The sequence below is a fragment of the Dromiciops gliroides genome, chromosome 2, assembly GCF_019393635.1.
Source record: "Dromiciops gliroides isolate mDroGli1 chromosome 2, mDroGli1.pri, whole genome shotgun sequence".
NCBI lineage: Eukaryota > Metazoa > Chordata > Mammalia > Microbiotheria > Microbiotheriidae > Dromiciops > Dromiciops gliroides.
The window spans coordinates 253386376-253405923 of record NC_057862.1 but is presented as its reverse complement, the minus strand read 5'-3'; the positions used below and the strand labels follow the sequence as shown (position 1 = coordinate 253405923).

Here is a 19548-nt window from a genome sequence, read left to right as displayed (position 1 = left end):
CCTCGCTTCCCCATCTATCTCCCATCGGGGTCCCCTCACCAGAGGCCGCCGCTTCCTCTGTCCCACGGGCAGCGGGTGACGGACCATGGGGTCTCCCGGCACCCCTTCCATACAGCCAGGTGCAAGAAGTCCTGAACAGTCCTAAGCCTTGCAGTGGGTCATTAGCAACTGAGTCCTGAGTAAAGGTTGATGCCGGAAACAGCAACGGCAGGGCCGGAGATCGCCGTTGCATCCGGGTAACAACACTCGCCAGTCCAATCAGCAGCTTTCTTTCTTCCCACCCTTGTCGTCTCCCCGCCCCCCCACCGCCAATCCCCTACCAGCTCTCAGCCTAACATGCTGGAGTAGGAGTGAAAGCGCACGCGGACCAATGGGGCGGCACTTCCCTTTTAAAGACTCCAGTGGCCAGCTGCGGGGGGCGGGTGCTGGTTGCCAGCATGTTCGGTTGCGCGTGTGCCATGGACTCAGCCGCTCGGTGATATTGACAATAGGAGAGAGAAAGGGGGCATTGACTGAAACCTACCGCGGGTACCGATCGGCGGCTCCGGCAGCTGCGGCTCCAGCATCTGCGGCTCCTCCTTCTCCTCTTCCTTCCTCCTCCCTCTTGTTGCTGCGGCGGATCCAGCTTCCCTCCCTTCCCTTACCCCCCTCCCCACGTCGTCGCTGCCGCCGCCGCCGCCGCCGCCGCCGGGTCCAGGGCAACGAGCAAAGGCGCCGCCCGCCGGGAATGTGAGTGAGGAGCCGCCGGGGCCGCAGCGGGGTAGATGCCGATTTGATGGGACGGGCCCGCGGGGGAGGATCGTGAAGCTGCCGCCGCCGCCGCCGGAGCCGGAGCCCTTGGGTACCGCTGTGAGGCCTAGAGGCGCCGTCGCCGCCTCTCCCGCCGCTGCAGCTGCCGAACCGAGCCGGAGAGATACCGCCCGGGGCTGCCGTCGCCTGGGGCTCCCTCCCGTCCCCCGGCCTCCCTGCCGCCGCACGCCGCCGTCGTTCCCGGAGCTGCCGCTGCCGCCAGCCTCCCTCCATTCCCCGTGGCCCCGCTCCCTCACCCAGGAACCACCGATCATCTCCGGATTCTCTCCCAGGATCTTCAAGGTAACTTCGCCCCCATGCCGCCCGACCCGGACCTGCCCGCGGCTGACCCCTTTCAGCCCGCCCTCCGGGGGAAAAAACCTGCTTGCAACTCGGCCCGGCCCGGGGCAAGGCCCGGCCCGAGCCCGCTCCACTCTTCTGATTTACCTGGAAATGGTCCCGGCTCTTTTCATTAACACTCTTCCACCCCTTTTCCTTCCCTTCCGGGATCAGGGTCAAATTCTTCCCCCCCGCCCTCCTTCACCCACCCGCGGCTAGGGTTGGTTTGGTGAAGAGGTTTGAGCAGCGGCTTCTCTTCTGTAGAGCTGGGGGGCGGGGGGCGGGGAAGGGAGAGGAGTGGGTGGCATCCCCACTGACAGACCCTCTTCCCCTTCCCTGTTCTTTCCCCTTCTCTTCCTTTCTCCTCATCTATTTCTCCTTCCCCATTTCTTCCTTCTCCATCCCGTCTCTTTCTCCTTCCTCTTCTCCATGTCTTCCTCTCCTTCCCTTTCTCCATCCTCATCTTTTCCTCTCTCTTTGGTCCCTATCTCTTCCTCTCCATCATCCCCATCTCTTCCTCTCATTCCTTTTCCACATTTCATCTACTCCATCTCTTCTTTCCTCCATCTCCATCTCCATCTCTTCCTCTCCTCTTCCCCTTTCCTCATTTTTCCCTTTCCACCTCTCCATCTTTTCCTCTTCCCCATCCCCATCGCTTTTCCTCTTTTTCCCCTTTCCTATCCTCTCTCTTCGCTTTCTAACCCTTCCCCATCCCTATCTTTCCCTCCTTACTTCCCTCCTTTTTGGGTTTCAAGTCCCTGGAAAATACTCAATGCCTGCTGCCCAGGGGAATTGCTTGAATTCAGATCTAGTGAACCTGTCTCTTCATTGCTTTTGCGTACAAACATATTGATAGATATCAACTATGTAGCCACTTGGTGTTGGCATTCTTGACATTCATTTTTCACTCCGGACAGAAGAGTCAAGTCTTTGGAATTCTCTGTTTTTATAAACTCTGTTTTTATAAACTCTGTCTTGGTATCTGTCATGTACCAGAGATTCAAAGTTAGAAATGGGGGATGGAGAGTGGAAAGAGGAGGTGAAAGGATCGAAGGAAAAATGGGATTTAGGGAATTTAAGTCTTGTTGAGTTATAATTAAAACTAAATAATTCATAAATCAGGGTATAAAGGCTGTTCCTAAATTCAGTGCAAAAATGTATCCTGAAATTTAAGTGATCTTTTGTGACTTGTACCCTTTCATAGCATGCAATTCCATTTTAGCTCCTATGTTTATATTTAAGATCACGTGGATAGATTTTTTTTAAAGAAAGTTTGGGTACTATGATCAACTGGGAAAAGCTCTTTGAAGAAAATGAGACAGATCTTTTAAAAAACCAAACCTCAACTTTATGTGTGTACATGGATTAAAAATTTTTTTTTTATAATGTAGGTGGGGGCAGTTAGGTAGCAGTCAATAAAACACTGGCCCTAGATTCAGGAAGACCTGAGTTCAAATTCGACCTCAGACACTTGACATTTAACTAGCTGTGTGACCCTCATTGCCCCATCCCCCCCAAAAATAATAATAAAAAAAGAATGTAGGTAATTACATATAAAATCAAGGAGAAAGTTCCTTGCTCTCTTCTGTAGAAACACTTGTTTTATAGATTGGAACTGCAGATGAGTTATTATTATATTTCAGCATTTTTCCGTATGTGGTATTTCTGTCTTACTCTACCATTAATCTTGCATTGGGGCCTTACTGCCATGGAGATGGTGTCATCTGTTTTAGGTGCTGAATGAAAACAAGTATAAGGCTTGTTGCTTTTAGGGTACATACTTTTTAATTTATTTGAGAGTGTGAAAAACAGAAAACCTCCTTTTGGGGGGGGGGGGGGAGGAGTCAGTTTGAAGGTAAAAAAGTCAGCTGTTAGGTGGTAATGAACTTCATTGCCGAAACATCAGGGGAATTCAATTTGGCTGTCTGAGAAGGCTGTGAATTGTGTTTTTAGTTCAGCTGTGTTTACTGCATGCTTTCATCATAGTTTTTTATATTCAGCTTTAATAATGTAAGATGGCTTCATTCAAAAAGAAGCCACATCTTTGAAATAATCTTAATCATGCCTTTTATGTGTTCTTTGCAAAGTAATTGAACCTGTCATCATTTGCATTGTGGGACATTTTATCATAGATAACATGTTAAAAGTCATCTCTAGATAATTGCAACAATTTTGGTTCACTTCTTGGTAAAATAATGATATAGTTGCTCAGGGTGAATGGAAAAATGGAAAAATCTGGTTGTCATCCACAGTTTTAAATATTTGGGAAAAATGTATTAAGACTTTCTGGTTTTAATTTATAAATGTGATTTGGTGGTTTTAACATAATTATTGTAGGAAGCAAGACTATAAGAAGCATCTTAGAATCTAGAAATGGTATGTCCAGAGAAAAACTGCATAGCAGAGTAATTGATCAAACTTCTGATACTGCTTATTTCTTTCATAGTTTACTTATAGCATACTACCAGTTTATTTCTAATTTTGTAGGCATCATTTATGTGATTTTTAGCATTTAACTTGTACCTAGCATCTTTTTTCATTTGCTTGGGACTGTATTTATAATATTATTTTCTCTTCAGTAGGGATATGTCCTCAGCACCAACCACTCCTCCATCAGTGGATAAAGTAGACGGATTTTCTCGGAAGTCCGTCAGGAAAGCCAGACAGAAGAGGTCGCAAAGCTCCTCACAGTTTAGGTCTCAGGGCAAGCCTATTGAGTTAACGCCTCTGCCTCTGCTGAAAGGTAAGTTATATGACTAGACATTTATATGCATATACATGTATATAATTTTCCCCACCTGAATGTGTTACCTGTTAAAATGTTTTAAGTGAAAAGTAGTAGGATTATCAAATTAAACCATTATGACAGACTTTGGAACAGTTAGGTATACTATTTTTTTTTTTTAGTGAGACAATTGGAGTTAAGTGACTTGCCCAGGGTCACACAGCTAGTAAGTGTTAAGTGTCTGAGGCCGGATTTGAACTCAGGTCCTCCTGAATTCAGGGCTGGTGCTCTATCCACTGCACCACCTAACTGCCCCTAGTTAGGTATACTATTGAAGTAAGCCTGTAGTTGGCTAGTTATATGACTAGTTGCTTCCCTCTCACCTTTTTAAGAAGTATTTTTTTGTTTTTTCATACAACTTTCTAGTGACCATTGGAAAGATAGCTGATACTCTAGGAAGAATATACTGGATTTGCAGGTGGAAAAATTTATGTGTCAAAAAAGAATTCATTAACTGTTCCAAACTCTCTAGGTCTCCCTTTTTCTTACTGTGAAAGCTTTTGGCTCTGTGGGCATTATGATGGATTTATTGTATATACCGATGATTAGTGTTTTTGTAGACTTGGCTACAGGAAGTAGATAATCCCAAAGAAGGAGCTGATGTTCTTTGAAAAGGGTATGGGAAAGTATGACTTTTTAAAATAAAAAAAATTTAGTCACCCTAATGAATTATAAGCATTTTAAAGTTAATAGTACTGCATTATTAAAGATGGATATAATCACAATCTACTTTCCCATGCCACCCTCCACCTCATTATGCCTTTCTTAGAAAGAAGTAATTGGTATATTATACAAGGGATATTTTTGAGTACTGTACTAATTTTTAAGTTCCTCACCTTTTTTGCTTTGGTGTATAAGTATTCTCAATTTACCTTCCCTTTCTCTCTGTCTGCTTTGTGTTTATGAGCAGTCATTATTTTCAAATTTATCAGAATCCAGCTCCCACCTTATTGAAGTACATCACAATTCAGCTTCCAAGGAATATATCAATCAACTGAACTTTCATAAATAAAAATATGAAGAATATGGACAGTACTACACATGCTGATGATTTCAAAGAAACTGAGAAACTTCCCTTGCTAATTTGTTACTTCTCATTTGGTTCTGTATTTTTTGGGTATGTTATTTGTACAGTTTTGTATGTTGCCAGCTAATATAGAAAAATTGGGCTTTTGATGGCAAAAAGCCTCAAATGTAACATAAAACATCTTAGAATTTTAATTTTAATTTTTTTGTGGGGCAGTGAGGGTTAAGTGACTTGCCCAGGGTCACACAGCTAGTAAATGTCAAGTCTCTGAGGTCAGATTTGAACTCAGGTCCTCCTGAATCCAGGACCGGTACTTTATCCACTATGCCACCTAGCTGCTCCCCGACTTTTAATTTTTTAAAAAAGAGAGTAAATTGGTGGTGGGGATGAAATTTAAATTCCAAAGTGCATAACTGGTGATTTCCGAAATCTGATTTGGAAGTCCCATGTGACTACTAGAGAGGCCTTGAACCTCTTTCTACTTCATGGCATCCTAGAATTCAGAAGACCTGGGTTCAAATGTTACCTCTGATACATATTAACTTTGTAACCCTGGGAAAGTTACAACTCCACAGAGCCTCAGGCAACTCTAAGACTCTAAAGTTACAGATTAGTGACTCTGTTGTATCATTTGCAGGAGTTTCTATATTTGGGAATTCCCTACACTGATGAAATCACAGGTCTGAAACCAAAAAGGTCACTACTAATTCCTGGAAATAATATATCTCTTACTTAATAAGGAGACTGTTAATATAGTTGAGTATGTGTTCATAGAAACTCTGTAGTTCAACAATTTGGGTTAAAATATTTCTCAATAGGAACGAAATTCTTTCAGTTGGTTAGAGAAATGTAGAAAAACCTCTTTGGGCATAAAACTAATCATAGTTGCTGAATTGACAAGGTTCGGAAGAATCCTGGCTTCTGTAGTAATTTATTTAATCTGAAGCAGACATGTAACATGCTCCTGTTACCTTCAAATCTGACAAAGGACAATGGAGAGGGTGACAGGCCTAAAAAGGAAACATTACCCTGAAGACCTTATTTAGCTTTTGAGGATTAAAAAGGATTTTGATCCTCATTATACCAGAAAAATGAATAGAGGAACATGGTGACAATACTGAAATTTGAATAAAAAATAGTTTTAGGGGTTGATTGAATACTGAAGAGGTCCAGGTGATAAGAGTCATGTATACATTGTGTTGTCCCCCCTGCTCAGTTCTTAAGAGCAGTCTGGTTATGTTGAGGATCGTCCTAAACCTCTATTCTTCAAGAGCAGGGGTAAACTTTAACATTTTTCCAGTTTATGAGAATTAAATAGGAAGAACAGTATGACAACACAATATTATATGTGGAACGCAAAGCTCCCTTTCAGACCAGCTTATTGAGAGCAAGTCTGTTTAATAAGAGCACTTGGGAAGGTGAGAGACTCTTTTTTAAAACTTCACATTTCTTTTGAGATAAAGTGGTTGTTTCCTATTGCTTGATCATCACTTTTAAGTAGTAACTTGGAATATAATGAAAATGAAGGAAGAATTTCTTGATGGTAATTTCTTGTTGGTCAGTCAGTAGGTATTTATTAAGCAAGCCCCAACTATATGCGAGGCATTGTGCTAAGCAATGGGGATACATTTTAAAAGAGGCAAGAAGACAGTCCTTAGCATGAAGGAGCTAACAAGCAACTAAACATGTGCAAGCAAGTTATATGAAGGAGAAAGAGGAAGAAAGTAAATGAAAAGAGAGAAGATACTAAAGTTAAGAGGTATTGGGATATGTCTCTTGATGGAATTTTAGTTGAGACTATTAGGTGGAGATGTGGAGGGAGAGCCATTGTAGGCGTGGGGGACAGCCAGAGAAAATGTCTGGGGTCAAGAGATGGAGGGTCTTGTTGGAGGAATAGTTAGGAAGCCAGTGTTGTTGATTCAAAGAGTTTGTGGTAGGGAGTAAATTGTAAGAATACTGGGAAGGTAGTGGTTGTGGATGGGGTTAAGTTATGAGGGCTTTGAACACCAAGAAGAGGATTTTGTATTTGATCCTGAGGGACAATAAGGAGCCACTGGAATTTATTGATTAGGGTAGTGACATGGTAAGAATTATGTTTTAGGAAAATGCATATGGAGGATGGATTGGAGTGGGGGGAGAAACTTGAGACAGACAGACCCATCAACATACTATTGTAGTAGTCTATGCATGAGGTGATAAGGGCCTTAACCAAGGTGGTGGCACTGTCAGAGGAGAGAAGAGGGCATATTCAAAGGATTTTGCAAAGGTAAAATCAGTAGGTCTTGGCAATATATTGAATATTGGGGTGTGTGTGTGAGAGATAGTGATGCATTGAGGATGATACCTAGGTTGTAAGCCTGAGGTACTGGGAGAATGATGTTGCCTTTTACAGTAATAGGGAAGTTAGGAAAGGGGAGGTTTTAGGGGGAAAGAGAATGAGTTCAGTTTTGGACATGTTGAGTTCAAGATGTCTGTTGGACATCTAGTTCAAGATGTCTGAGAGGCACTTGGAGATGTGAGATTGGAGGTCAGCAGAGGGATTAGGACAGGATATGTAGATTTTGAGAATTGACAGCATAGAGATGGATCACCAAGTGAAGGACCCAGGTCAGAGCCCTGTAGGACCCCTAAGGTTAGAGGGTGTGACTTGGATATGAGGATCCAGCAAAGGAGAAGGAGTGGTCAGATAGGTTAGGAGAACCCAGTGAGAGTGGTGTTCCTGAAAACCTAGAGAGGAGAGAATGTCAATGTCTCATGCCAAGGGTTCTTGATTTGGGGCTCAGGGATTAGATTTCAAGAGGATTTGTGAACTTGGATGGGGAAAAATTTACATCCAACTAAAATTTTGCATATCCTTCAGTTATTTAAAAACATTTTCTGAGAAGTCCATAGGCTTCACCAGACTGCCAAAGGGGTCTGTGGCATATCAAAGATTACAAATTCCTGACCTATAGGAAACCACAACTCAAGATGCATGTGTATATTCTGAATGATAGTTATTAATTTAATTTGTCTATGCACATAAATTGGAATATTTTGTCACAATTTTATTTGGGGTCCATTACAAATTATGGGCAGCTAGGTGGCACAATGGAAAGATTGCCAGGCCTGGAGTCAGGAATACCTGAGTTTAAATCTGGCCTCAGACACTTACTAGCTGTGTAACTCTGGGCAAGTCACTTCAACCCGTTTGCCTCTGTTTCCTCATCTGTAAATCGAGCTGGAAAAGGGAATCACAAACCACTCCAGCTTCTTTGCCAAGAAAACCCCAAATGGGGTCACAAAGAGTCATACATGACTTAAAATGACTAAATAAACAAATGATGACTGAATTTCATGAGCATCACTTATAGAATGGACAAAATGAAAGTCTTTATGGCTCTTTATTAAGCCTGTTATTTCAGCAGCATTGAAAACAGAGGAAAATAGTATAGATTTAGTGTTTGAGAACTTTGTTTTCTGTTCATTAACATAAAAATGGGATAAACTTGGGAACTTTGCTTGGCTCTTTAAAAGCACAGAAATCAGGAAACTAAGAATAATGATTCCTAAGACAGGATGCTCTATAAGGTCCCTTCTAGCTCTAGATCTGTGATTTTACTATTTCTCATCCTTTTTGGATATGCATTGCAAAGTTTTCCTTATGTCAGATTATAATACTAGAATGTGACTGACTTTTAAATAAATAATACTTCATCAATACTTGGCATTTTACCTGTCTCTTCCATCTTAGAACCTTAACCTAAAAGGAATGGAAGTAAATAACTTTGGTTTATCTTTTCAGCTAACATTGTATGGCTTTAAAGTTTGTATTGGTGGTGATATATATATATATATTTTTTTTAGTGAGGCAATTGGGGTTAAGTGACTTGCCCAGGGTCACACAGCTAGTAAGTGTTAAGTGTCTGAGGCCGGTTTTGAACTCAGGTACTCCTGACTCCAGGGCTGGTACTATATCCACTGAGCCACCTAGCTGCCCCCATGTGGTGATATTTTTTTTAGAAAGCAATGTGAAATTTTCTAGTACTATACATTTTCTTCTACTCCTACATAGAACATAAACTTAGAGCTGGGAAGGATCTTTGAGGTTGTTTACTGTGACCCTCTCATTTCACAGATGAGGAAAGTAGATATCAAAGACTTACCCAAGGGGTTCATGGGTAGTATGCATCAAAGAGACTGGATTTGAACGTATATCTTCTAACTCCAGAGCCAGTGGTTTTTTTTTTTTTCCATAAAGAGCTTTTTGTCAAGGCATCAGAAGAAAGATATAGGGAGTTTATTATTTTTAATCAAGGAGGACTGTCATATATCAAGTCAGTTTCAATGTGAATGATTGTGTTTTGTTCCTGTATTTTAGGGAATGCATGGCAACCTATTTAGAGAGTCTTTGTACAGTTCAATCAATCATTAATCAATCAATAAACATATATTAAGTACCTCCCATGTGTCAGGCACTGTGCTCTAGGTGCTATTATTTATACATTTGTCTCTAGTTTTCTGTACATTCAAGAACATGTTCTTGGAAATATATGACGCACCTTATTACACCTCCAGATTGGTGCAAGAGTGTTTATTTTAATGTTAAGGGGGTTCACACATTTGAACTCTCTAATAAGAATGTACAATTACTATAATAAATCTCACTTCAGACTTTGCATACCTTTGGGGCATAGTACCTCATGGTAGCTAGCATCATCAGCAAACATTAGAAATAATAAGCACTACGTCCCAGTGACTGCATTGCTAGATTCTCTTATTATGGTAGCCAGGGATCAGTTTCCCATTTGAATAAACATATTACTACCTACAACCCTGCTGGAAATTAGTATTAAGTTGAAGGAAAGGTCGATCAGACCACTTAGGGGAAAGATTTGAGTGTGATTTTTCCAATGTGTTACAAGTTGTGTTATAGTAGTAGGTGTTGGTCCTGCTTCAAAAATCAAACAGAAAACTTTCTAATTTTGTTATATTAGGCTTGTTGATTTTTCAGGTCTTTGATCTGGTGGTTTAATCCTTTTTTTCCTTTTTTTTTTCTTTTTTTTTTCCCTTTTTTTCTTTTTTTTTGGGGAAATGAGGATTAAGTGACTTGCCCAGGGTCACACAGCTAGTATCAAGTGTCTGAGGTCATATTTGAACTCAGGTCCTCCTGAATCCAGAGCCAGTGCTTTATCCACTGGGCCACCTAACTGCCCTAATCCTTCTTTTCTATGAGCCTTGCACCACCCATGTGTAAGATGATAATTTATTCAGCTTTTCAAATGTATATTAAGCACCTACCCTACTCTTCAAGGGACCATCACTGCTGCCCTTATTACTTAACCATTTTTTGGTTTACTCATTTGGATAAGTAATATCATTGGCATGGCCACTTTTCCACAGATATAAATGCAATCTTTCCTACTTTCCTTTCCTGAGTGATTCCCATTTATATCTTTCCATCAGTCCCTTTGACCTTCCTCTAGTTCTTTTTTTTTTTTTTTTGGCAAGGCAATGAGGGTTAAGTGACTTGCCCAGGGTCACACAGCTAGTTAAGTGTCAAGTGTCTGAGGCTGGATTTGAACTCAGGGAGTCCTGAATCCAGGGCCTGTGCTTTATCCACTGTGCCACCTCGCTGCCCCCTAGTTCTTTTTTAAATATAATAAACATTTTAACTTAAAGTTTTGAGTTCCAAATTTTATCTCTCCTTCCTTCCATCCCCTCTCCTCTCCCTAAGGCAGTAAGCAATCAGATATAGGTTATACATGTGCAATTATTTACATTACTATATTTTTCTAGCTCTTTTAATACTTTGTGGATACTAGTACAGGCTATCCTGATATAGAGACTCACTGATCCATCCTCTTTTCTGGTCATATATTTCTGTCATGCTATCTTTTATGTAGCTATTTGTTTACAAGTCATCGATCGCTAAAAGCTTTTATTCAGAAACATATGCCACTTTTAGATGTATTTGTTTTTATGCTTAGAGAGCCATTCTAGGCAGGCCGCAGGTATGAAAGGTAGTCTTTTCATTCCGTAACATTTTTGTGTTTAACTTTTTTCCCCCTCTACATAAGAATATAGGGATTCCAGGGGCAGCTAGGTGGCGCAGTGGATAGAGCACCGGCCCTGGATTCAGGAGTACCTGAGTTCAAATCTGGCCTCAGACACTTACTAGCTGTGTGACCCTGGGCAAGTCACTTAACCCCAATTGCCTCACAAAACAAACAAACAAACAAAAAAAGAATATAGGGATTCCAAGTTTAGAATGACTGTTTGGTAGATTTTAGGTTAGTAAATCAAGTCTGAATTTGTTTGAAAACCAAATATACATCTTGACTTTTGAAAAATGTTTTATTGCTTCTTTTCATTTTAAAACTTTTCCATCATTGTTACTTCCTGCAGCTATGCTGGGGGCCGACCACCTCCTCCCCTGTATATAGAGTAGTGTAGTTAAGCAATTCAAATCAGCGTAGTGACCAAGTCTGAAAATCTGTATCTCATTCAGTGCCTCCAACCCATTACTTCTCTTTACACCAGTTAGTATGTCTTATCATCTTTCTTTGGATTCTTCATAGTTATAATTTCTTCCAGTAAAGTAATATTCCATTACATTTATGTACTACAATTTGTGTAGCCCCTTCCCAGTTGAAGGGCACTTTGTTTCTAGTTCTTTGCTCCTTCAAAAATACCACAATTAATATTTCGGTATATATGGGGCCTTTCTTTGTCTTTGACTTTCAGTGGAATCTCTTGGTCAGAGGGTATGGACTTTTCCTCATTTTTTAAAAAAGCATAATTCATAGTCCTACCATGAGTATTAGTATATGTTATCTTCCCATTGACCCTTTATCATTTATCCCTTCTACCTTTTGTCACGTTTCCCAGTCTGTTGGGTGTGAGGCCAGTCAGTCAACATGCAAGCATTCATTAAGCACCCACTATGTTCCAGGCATTGTGCTAAGTACTGGAAATACAAATACGATGTATGAAACAGTTTCTGCTCTCAAAGAGCTTGTATTCTAATGGGAGTGACAGCAAGTACACATATAAGTGTATGTAAAAAATAAATACAAGGTATTATGTAGGCACTAGCATTGGTGTGGGTGTCAACACACTATTAATACCAGAACTGAATGAAAAAACAAACTAGAAACTCTATCTATTTTAGGAAACCCCGTCAAAACAATAGTGGGGCAAAGTGAAAAGGTAGATAACTTCCAAAAACTCAAATCCATAGAGATCTCTTTATAATAGTGAAGGAGGTACCAAGGCCTGTAACTCCAGAGGATTGAGGTAAAGAACTAGCTCATGGACCCAGATAGTGAAGTCATTTCGCACTGTTGGAACTCCAGGGAAGTAGAGGAAGATTTTCTAGCTCATGGCCAATGATGAGTTCTTAGGTACCAGGGTGTCTTTTCAGGTTTTTCTAATATTGCTTCTCTTTGTCAAATTCCTACCCATACATTTTATTTCTTTTAAAATATTTTTTTTTCTGATTTTAACTAAAAAAGGGGAACTTTATGCAAATAAGAAAAAGAATTATATGAAACCCTTTTATTTATAGGTTTTTTTTTTGTTGTTGTTTTTTAGTGAGGCAATTGGGGTTAAGTGACTTGCCCAGGGTCACACAGCTAGTAAGTGTTAAGTGTCTGAGGCCGGATTTGAACTCAGGTACTCCTGACTCCAGGGCCTGTGCTCTATCCACTGCGCCACCTAGCCGCCCCTATAGTTTTTTTTAAAAAAAGTATATAATCAATTTAGTAATCCTGCTTATTTGTGATCTCTTCTAAACTTCCTTCTTTTGTCTTCCTGCATTTTTATTATTTTTTATTTATTTATTTTTTTAGTGAGGCAATTGGGGTTAAGTGACTTGCCCAGGGTCACACAGCTAGTAAGTGTCAAGTGCCTGAGGCCAGATTTGAACTCAGGTTCTTCTGAATCCAGGGCCTATGCTTTATCCATTGTGCCACCTAGCTGCCCCCGTCTTCCTGCATTTTTAAAGATCTTTCAGTGATCCTCTTCAATTTCTTTTCTTTTGGGGAGTGGAAGGGCAATATTATTGCTAGTCTTTACCTCATTCTTCCCTGAAAATATAAAAGGAAAAAACCTAATCCTTATAGTAAATAGCAGTAAAACAAAACAAACCCACACGTTTGCCAAGTCCGGAAATGTATGTCTAATTCTGCACCATGGCTGCATGACCACCCTACCCGGGTAGAGTCAGCAATAGTCATCTTAAATTTTGTCACTGACTCAGGAAGAGTGAGGCTGATGAGACTTTGTGCAGCTCTGCCTCACTTGAAATCCAATTTATGCCGGAGTCAAGACATCACCCCTGTGTCATTATACCTCTTCAAAAACTAAGGACAAACAACAACAACCAAGGGGTAGCATGGGTCCTCGTTATTCTCTTGAATAGTGGTTCTACCCATTTTTAAAAGTCCAGTTCTGGTACCACCTCCATAAAGCCTTCTCTGATTTAACCCCCAGCTCTCCTTATCATAACAATCTTCCTTTTTGAACCTCACATAGGACTGAACTTCTTTAATACAGTTATGTAGTATGTGTGTATTATAATTCTCGTTGTTTCATCCCCATAAGACTGAGTTCCTTTAAGGCTGAAATCATGTAATATCTAAATGTTTTATTTGCAGGGTTCCGCACTTTGTGGTCATTTAATAATGTTTGTTTAAAGGAATAAATGCAGACTAACTTGGGTGAGGGTGGGGCAAAAATCTGCCCACAGTTTAGGACTGGAGAAACATTTTAGAAAACTGGAATGGTAGCCCTGGATAATCACATCAGTGCATCGAGACTGGAGCTGAGTTAATCTAAAGGCCAAATTCTTTAAGAAGTTTGGGGAGGAAGGGGCAGCTAGGTGGCACAGTGGATAAAGCATCAGCCCTGGATTGAGGAGGACCTGAGTTCAAATCCGATCTGAGACACTTGACTCTTACTAGCTGTGTGACCCTGGGCAAGTCACTTAACCCTCATTGCCCTGCAAAAAACAACAACAACAAAAAAGTTTGGACAGGAGAGAGAGCTAAGGAGAATTAGTTGCATGTCTAGTAGTTGATGCAGAGGATGAGGATTACCCATGATAGGAACCATGATAAAAGTGAAACCTCCTAGTCATATTTCCTGGTGGTGTTTCTCCTTAAATAACCCTAGTATTACTACTATTATGGAATAGGGTAAAAGGGTGGGGATGCAGGAAGTTGTGGGTTTAGGGAATCTCCGAAAGTATTAGAGGTGGTGGCTTGGAAAAGCTTCAAAGGGGTAGTAACAATGTGTCAAGACCTGACCTTGCTCATAGGAAAAAAACATGTCATGAGGCTAAGAACAGCTGCTGGTGGGCCTCTATCAGCTCCAGGCTTTTTGGTCTCCATGGGATTTCATCCTTGTAGGAACTCTCTCTGGGCCAATGTACATTTACAAGTCCTTTGTATTGTAATTGGGGCGGATGGGTGGGTGTGTGTGTGGGGGTGTCTTTCAGAGTTGCCTGGGGGCAGTTTGTGACCCTTAAACAAGTTGCTGCCTAAGGCTGAACTTGAACCTCTTTGTGGCATCAACTTGACCACGGCACCATCTCTCTGGTGCTCCACTTTTCATTTAATTGTCCCTACATAGTTCAGTGTGAAACAGAACTTGTTAATTTGATGAATGGTGACAACCAAACTAAATTATTTACACATAAGAACCTTTGATAATGGGAAGAATTGGAAATAATTTGGACTCACAGGGCTGCTTTTCTTCTCCCTGATTTAACTTTTAGATTCAGAAAATGTTTTTAGGCATAGATTGTAAGCTGTTTAAGAGAATATTAGCCCTCTGAAAATGGACATGACGAATGTAGCGTGAAGCTAAATGATTGTGGCATAATTTATTACCCTAAAGTGTTTATTGTGATTTGTAGGTATTTTACAGGTAATTTTAGATGTTCATTTACATGTTAAGCTTATTCAGGAACCTGTAACAAATGAAATCTACAGACACCAGAAACTTTTTGTTTTTGCTTTTTAGTTTGATAACACTCTTTGAGAGTGTTCTTTTTCCATAGTTTCCTCTTCCTTTTTATTTAAGAAGGCACAAGAGAATAGATCATGATTTGTTTTGGTTTTAGTCTTTCTGACAGTATTTTAAGAGCATTTTTCAATTCAAAATTGCTTTTTTGGCAACTTAATTCCTTTTATTCACCAGAGGGGTAAATTTTCTCATTCATCTTTGACACAGTTTCGGTAATGACTGCTTTAGTGTGGCAAGAAAGCCATACTGTGTTGTTTGTGCCAAAATTTTCATGAATCTGTTCTATAATCCAAAATATATTTTGTATTTGGAATAGCATCCAAAAGGATTAAATTCTCCTTTGAAGTTTTTTATGTTTATTACCTCACTTGTTATGTTTATAGTGTAGTTTTATTTTGTTTTTGCTTGGTTTTTAGAGGATTTTTGAGCAATCTTAGAATACTGGTAATTTAAAATTATGACTTTTTGCTTCTTCCATTTCTTAGGAAAGAATAGCAACTGAAGAAAATACCTCTAAAACATTTTTTTAGAGAGCACTCTTGTAGTTGTAAACTTCTTTTGGCCTCTAAAATCCCAAAACAAACTAGGTCCCAATTATATTTAATATCTAATATAATTGCCTTATTTCAACTTTCACATCTTTATATGGGGGGAGGGAAGGTTATTTCCAGCTGATGCCTTGCCATTTTATGTCAAGGGTACCTTGGTTTTGTGATCATTGCCCTTTGACCAACTTAAAGCATAGGGCTTTGGAAGAGTTGCTAAATACAAGAAGAATAAAACATGTGTTAGCTACCAGGTAACTTTGGAGCCTTCTTGGAAAGTAATTATAAGATTTTGGTAAAATTGAATGCCAAAATGTGACTAGATTTTGTGTGGAAAAATCAAATGGTTTTTTTTTTTTTTACATTGTTTTTTTTTGACGGGGCTATGGGGGTTAAGTGACTTGCCCAGGGTCACACAGCTAGTAAGTATCAAGTGTCTGAGGTCGGATTTGAACTCAGGTACTCTTGAATCCAGAGCCAGTGCTTTATCCACTATGCCACCTAGCTGCCCCCTTAAAAATCAAATGTTTATGATAAATTTCATTCACTTTGAAGTGTAAATATTTGTTGTTTTATGTGTAGCAGAGACATTCCAATAGAGTCTTTATGCAGTCCATAAGTAGTTACGGGTAGCAGTGCTTCTCATTTATTTATTGATTAAAACAGGGTAGCTGCCAGCATCTATGCCTTATCTCATCTGTTAAAAACCACTTAGAATGCTCCTTCCTCTCCATTCTTTAAAGACTGAAAGTTAAGTTGTTATTGTTGTTCTTCCCAAACTTTTGCTAAGTTGTTTGATGAACATGTGCACCCAGACCAGCTAGCTAAGAAGCCGGTTTAAGCAGTCTCTACACTATAGAGCAAAGCTTCCTAAACCATGGATCGAGACCCCATGAATGGGACAGTCATGGCAAATTTGGCAACAGTAAAAGGTTACATATATCCATTTTGTATACCTATATACCCAGGGTCTTATAAAACGTTCTCAGGAGAAAAGGGGTTGAGAGTAGAAAAAGTTTCAAAAGATTTGCTATAGAACATGTTTGTCATGGAGCCCAGACGAGCAGCTTAGTTAAAGAGCTTTCCAAATGACCTTGTTATAGGTATGGTAAAATCACTATAAGCCTCTTCCATGGGCATGAACCCCATGGACAACATTGTATTTGACTTTTACATAGATAAGAAATAGCAAGTGTTTAAAAGTCCTGATGTTACACGAGAGTTTTATACACACACACACACACACACACACACACACACACACACATCATGTTATATGTTATGGATATGTAGCTCTATAATTAAGTGCTTAAATTAGGGAAATTCTGATGGTGAGCATTTTAAGTATAGCTCACCTGAAGCCCTGTCTGTAACTACTAACTGAAGCCCTGAGCTAATAACTTTCATTTTATAGGAACATTATGCAAAATACAATAGAACCTCATTTATAATGCTAAAAGAGGGCTTATACAGTGCTTGGCACATAAGAAACACTTCATAAATGCTTTTTCATTAATTCATTTTAGGCTAACCATGTATTCATGGTTAAAGGACTATAGAAATGTGAGTAGTGAAGGTATCACTTTCAAAACCTTTGTTTTTAATTATTGAAGCTTTCAGCCTTTTTTGTCATGATAATTTCTAAGACAGAGTAGATTAATATTTATATATTTTGAAAGATGGAGGTAGGTACTACTTAATTTGGTTTGATAACTTTACTGTGAAATCTTCTTTGCCTACTTTTAAGTTATTATCACCTCCTTGTGTATTTGAGGATGGCACAAAATTAAATGTTGTAGTTGAATTTTTCATGTATGACATGTTCATTGAAAATGCATTTTTGTAATTTCTCAGTCTGTGCGTGTGAGAAAATCCGTGTAAGATGAGATAATTACTAATATTTGGAACTAGGTTTTTATTCCCTATGGCCTCCTCATAGTTCAATATAAACTCCTACTTAAGAAAGATGTGGGATTTGGAGGCCTTGTTAGACTGTTGGTAAAGCAGAATATTGGAAATGGTTGGCATATTTAAGTGGAACATAATTTTTGGAACTGACTTTTCAAGGAGGAAATTTTAAATTGGTTAATAATGTAATTATGTTGGAGGGAAATCCCATCTGTTGACCACTGCTAATTATAATTCTTTTGGAAGTTGTCACCTAGAGGGTAGATTTGTTTTGAGATTTTGACTTGAATATTGAGCTAGGCATAAGTTTGTGTGAACTGTGGGGATTTTGTAGCAGTTTCTTTTATGCCAGAGAGAGAGAATGAGTATAGAGCAGAATGTGAGAACCCTCCTTCTCCGGCACTCTTCTTTTGTAGGTATGGGTTTGTAAAGGCATTCACATTGGACACAAGACTAGAATAGAGATTATTGCCTCTTTTCCCTTCCTTTTAATAACTGAAGCTTTAGGTGGTCAGTTTTTATTTCCTGGCTGAGGGATGAAGATAGATAAGGAAGAGCTTTTTGTTATATACCTTTTTGCTCTTTCCTATTGGTCAGAGTCCCTCTTGGCCAAGGATATTTCTTTGTAGTCTGCTTCAATTTAATTTCGTGATTTCATGTTTTAAAATCTTTTTATATCAGATGATTTTCCAAGATATTTAAAAATATTTGTTGCCAAGCTGCAGTTTTATTACATGGAAATTTTTCATCAGTGCTATTGGAAAGTTAAGCTGGGTAATAAGGAGCACTCTTTAAGGTAAAATTTGAATTTCTTCAACAAAGATTTGTTAAGTATTCTCAGACTGTAGAGTCCTTTTCTAGGCTCTGGGGGAGAAATGAAGAGTAAATAAAGACTATGGACCTTTTTCTTGTGGAGTTTATAATCTAGTAGGGGAACACAATGCATGCACAAATAACCAGTAGAAAACAACACATGATAACAGCATTAGAGACATGAAATGCTATGTGAGACCTGAGTGAAGGAAGAGCACTAATGACTGTAGGAATCAGGGAAGGTTTGGTAGAAGAGGTGGCATTTGAGTTGGGGTTTAAAGGATAGCCAGGATTTGAATAGGAGGAGGGGAGACTGATATGATAAAATTTTTACACTCTAGAATCTTGCCTAGAATCGTAAAGACTTCTGGATTAGCTCCAGATCTGGAAGAAGGATGGGGGTGGAGTAGTGTAGGGGAGACTTCATTTGCTGAAGAAGCAATAAGTAATAACAACAACAATAAAAACAATAATAGCTGGTATTTTTATATTGCTTTAAGGTTTGCAAAGCAATTTAAAGTTATCTAATTTTGTCCTCACAACAACTGTGGGAGGTAGGAGCTATTATTTTCCCCATTTTACAGATGAAAAAACTGAAGCAGACAGAAGTTAAGTGACTTCCTCAAGGTCATAAAGCTAGTATGTGTCTGAGGCAGGATTCAAACTCAGTCTTCCTGACCACAAGCCCAGCACTGTATGCATTGCCTACAATTAAGATACACTGCACACAATTAAGATGACTGGAAGACTGACATGTGCCAAGTGTAATTTCTTCTTCTTCTTCTTTTTAAAGAAGTTAGCTGAATGAAGGCGTGTGGTATGGTGTAAAGAATGATTATATTATACTTGGAATCAGGAAGACCTATGTTCAGTTCCAGGGAGGAGGCAGAGATGAGGAAGAGTAGTCAGTGTTCCAGAAATGGGGCACAGCCAGTGCAAATGCTTGGAGATGATGTGATGTGGATGAGGAGTAGCAAGGAGGCCAGTGTCACTGGATCTGAGTATGTAGAGGGGGCTAAGGTGTGGAAAGATAGGAACGAGCTAGTTTATGAAGATATTTGAATATCTGATCCTGGAGGGTAACAGGGAACCACTGGAACTTATTGTCTATGGCTCAGACCTGTGTTTTAGGAAGATCAATTTGATGACTGAGTGGAGGATCCACAGATCCAGGTCTATCTCCACACCATAATGAGTTGTCAAAGTAGGACTTTAATGGACTCCTGTGCCACATATAGTTTTTGAATCTTTAGCTCACCTCAGTTGTATTCTGGGCTCTCATCTCTTTCAGAGATCTCATTAGCTCCCATGGATTCAATGATCATGTCTGT

The 19548-nt window shown here is 39.7% G+C and overlaps 1 protein-coding gene across 4 annotated transcripts in view; it reads left to right on the top strand.

The window, feature by feature from the left end:
• Positions 1-859: 859 nt before the first annotated feature.
• PPP2R5E (protein phosphatase 2 regulatory subunit B'epsilon) overlaps positions 860-19548 on the top strand; it is a 186086-nt gene continuing 167397 nt past the window's right edge. Inside the window, exons 1-2 of one of the 4 annotated variants that reach the window (XM_043982630.1) lie at positions 860-1092; positions 3708-3871. In XM_043982630.1, the coding sequence (XP_043838565.1) occupies positions 3715-3871 (157 nt within the window). In that variant the 5' untranslated portion in view covers positions 860-1092; positions 3708-3714. Of the gene's footprint in view, positions 1093-2871; positions 2902-3707; positions 3872-19548 lie in introns of those variants that run through there. The other 3 variants (XM_043982627.1, XM_043982629.1, XM_043982628.1) reach the window with 3 other exon arrangements.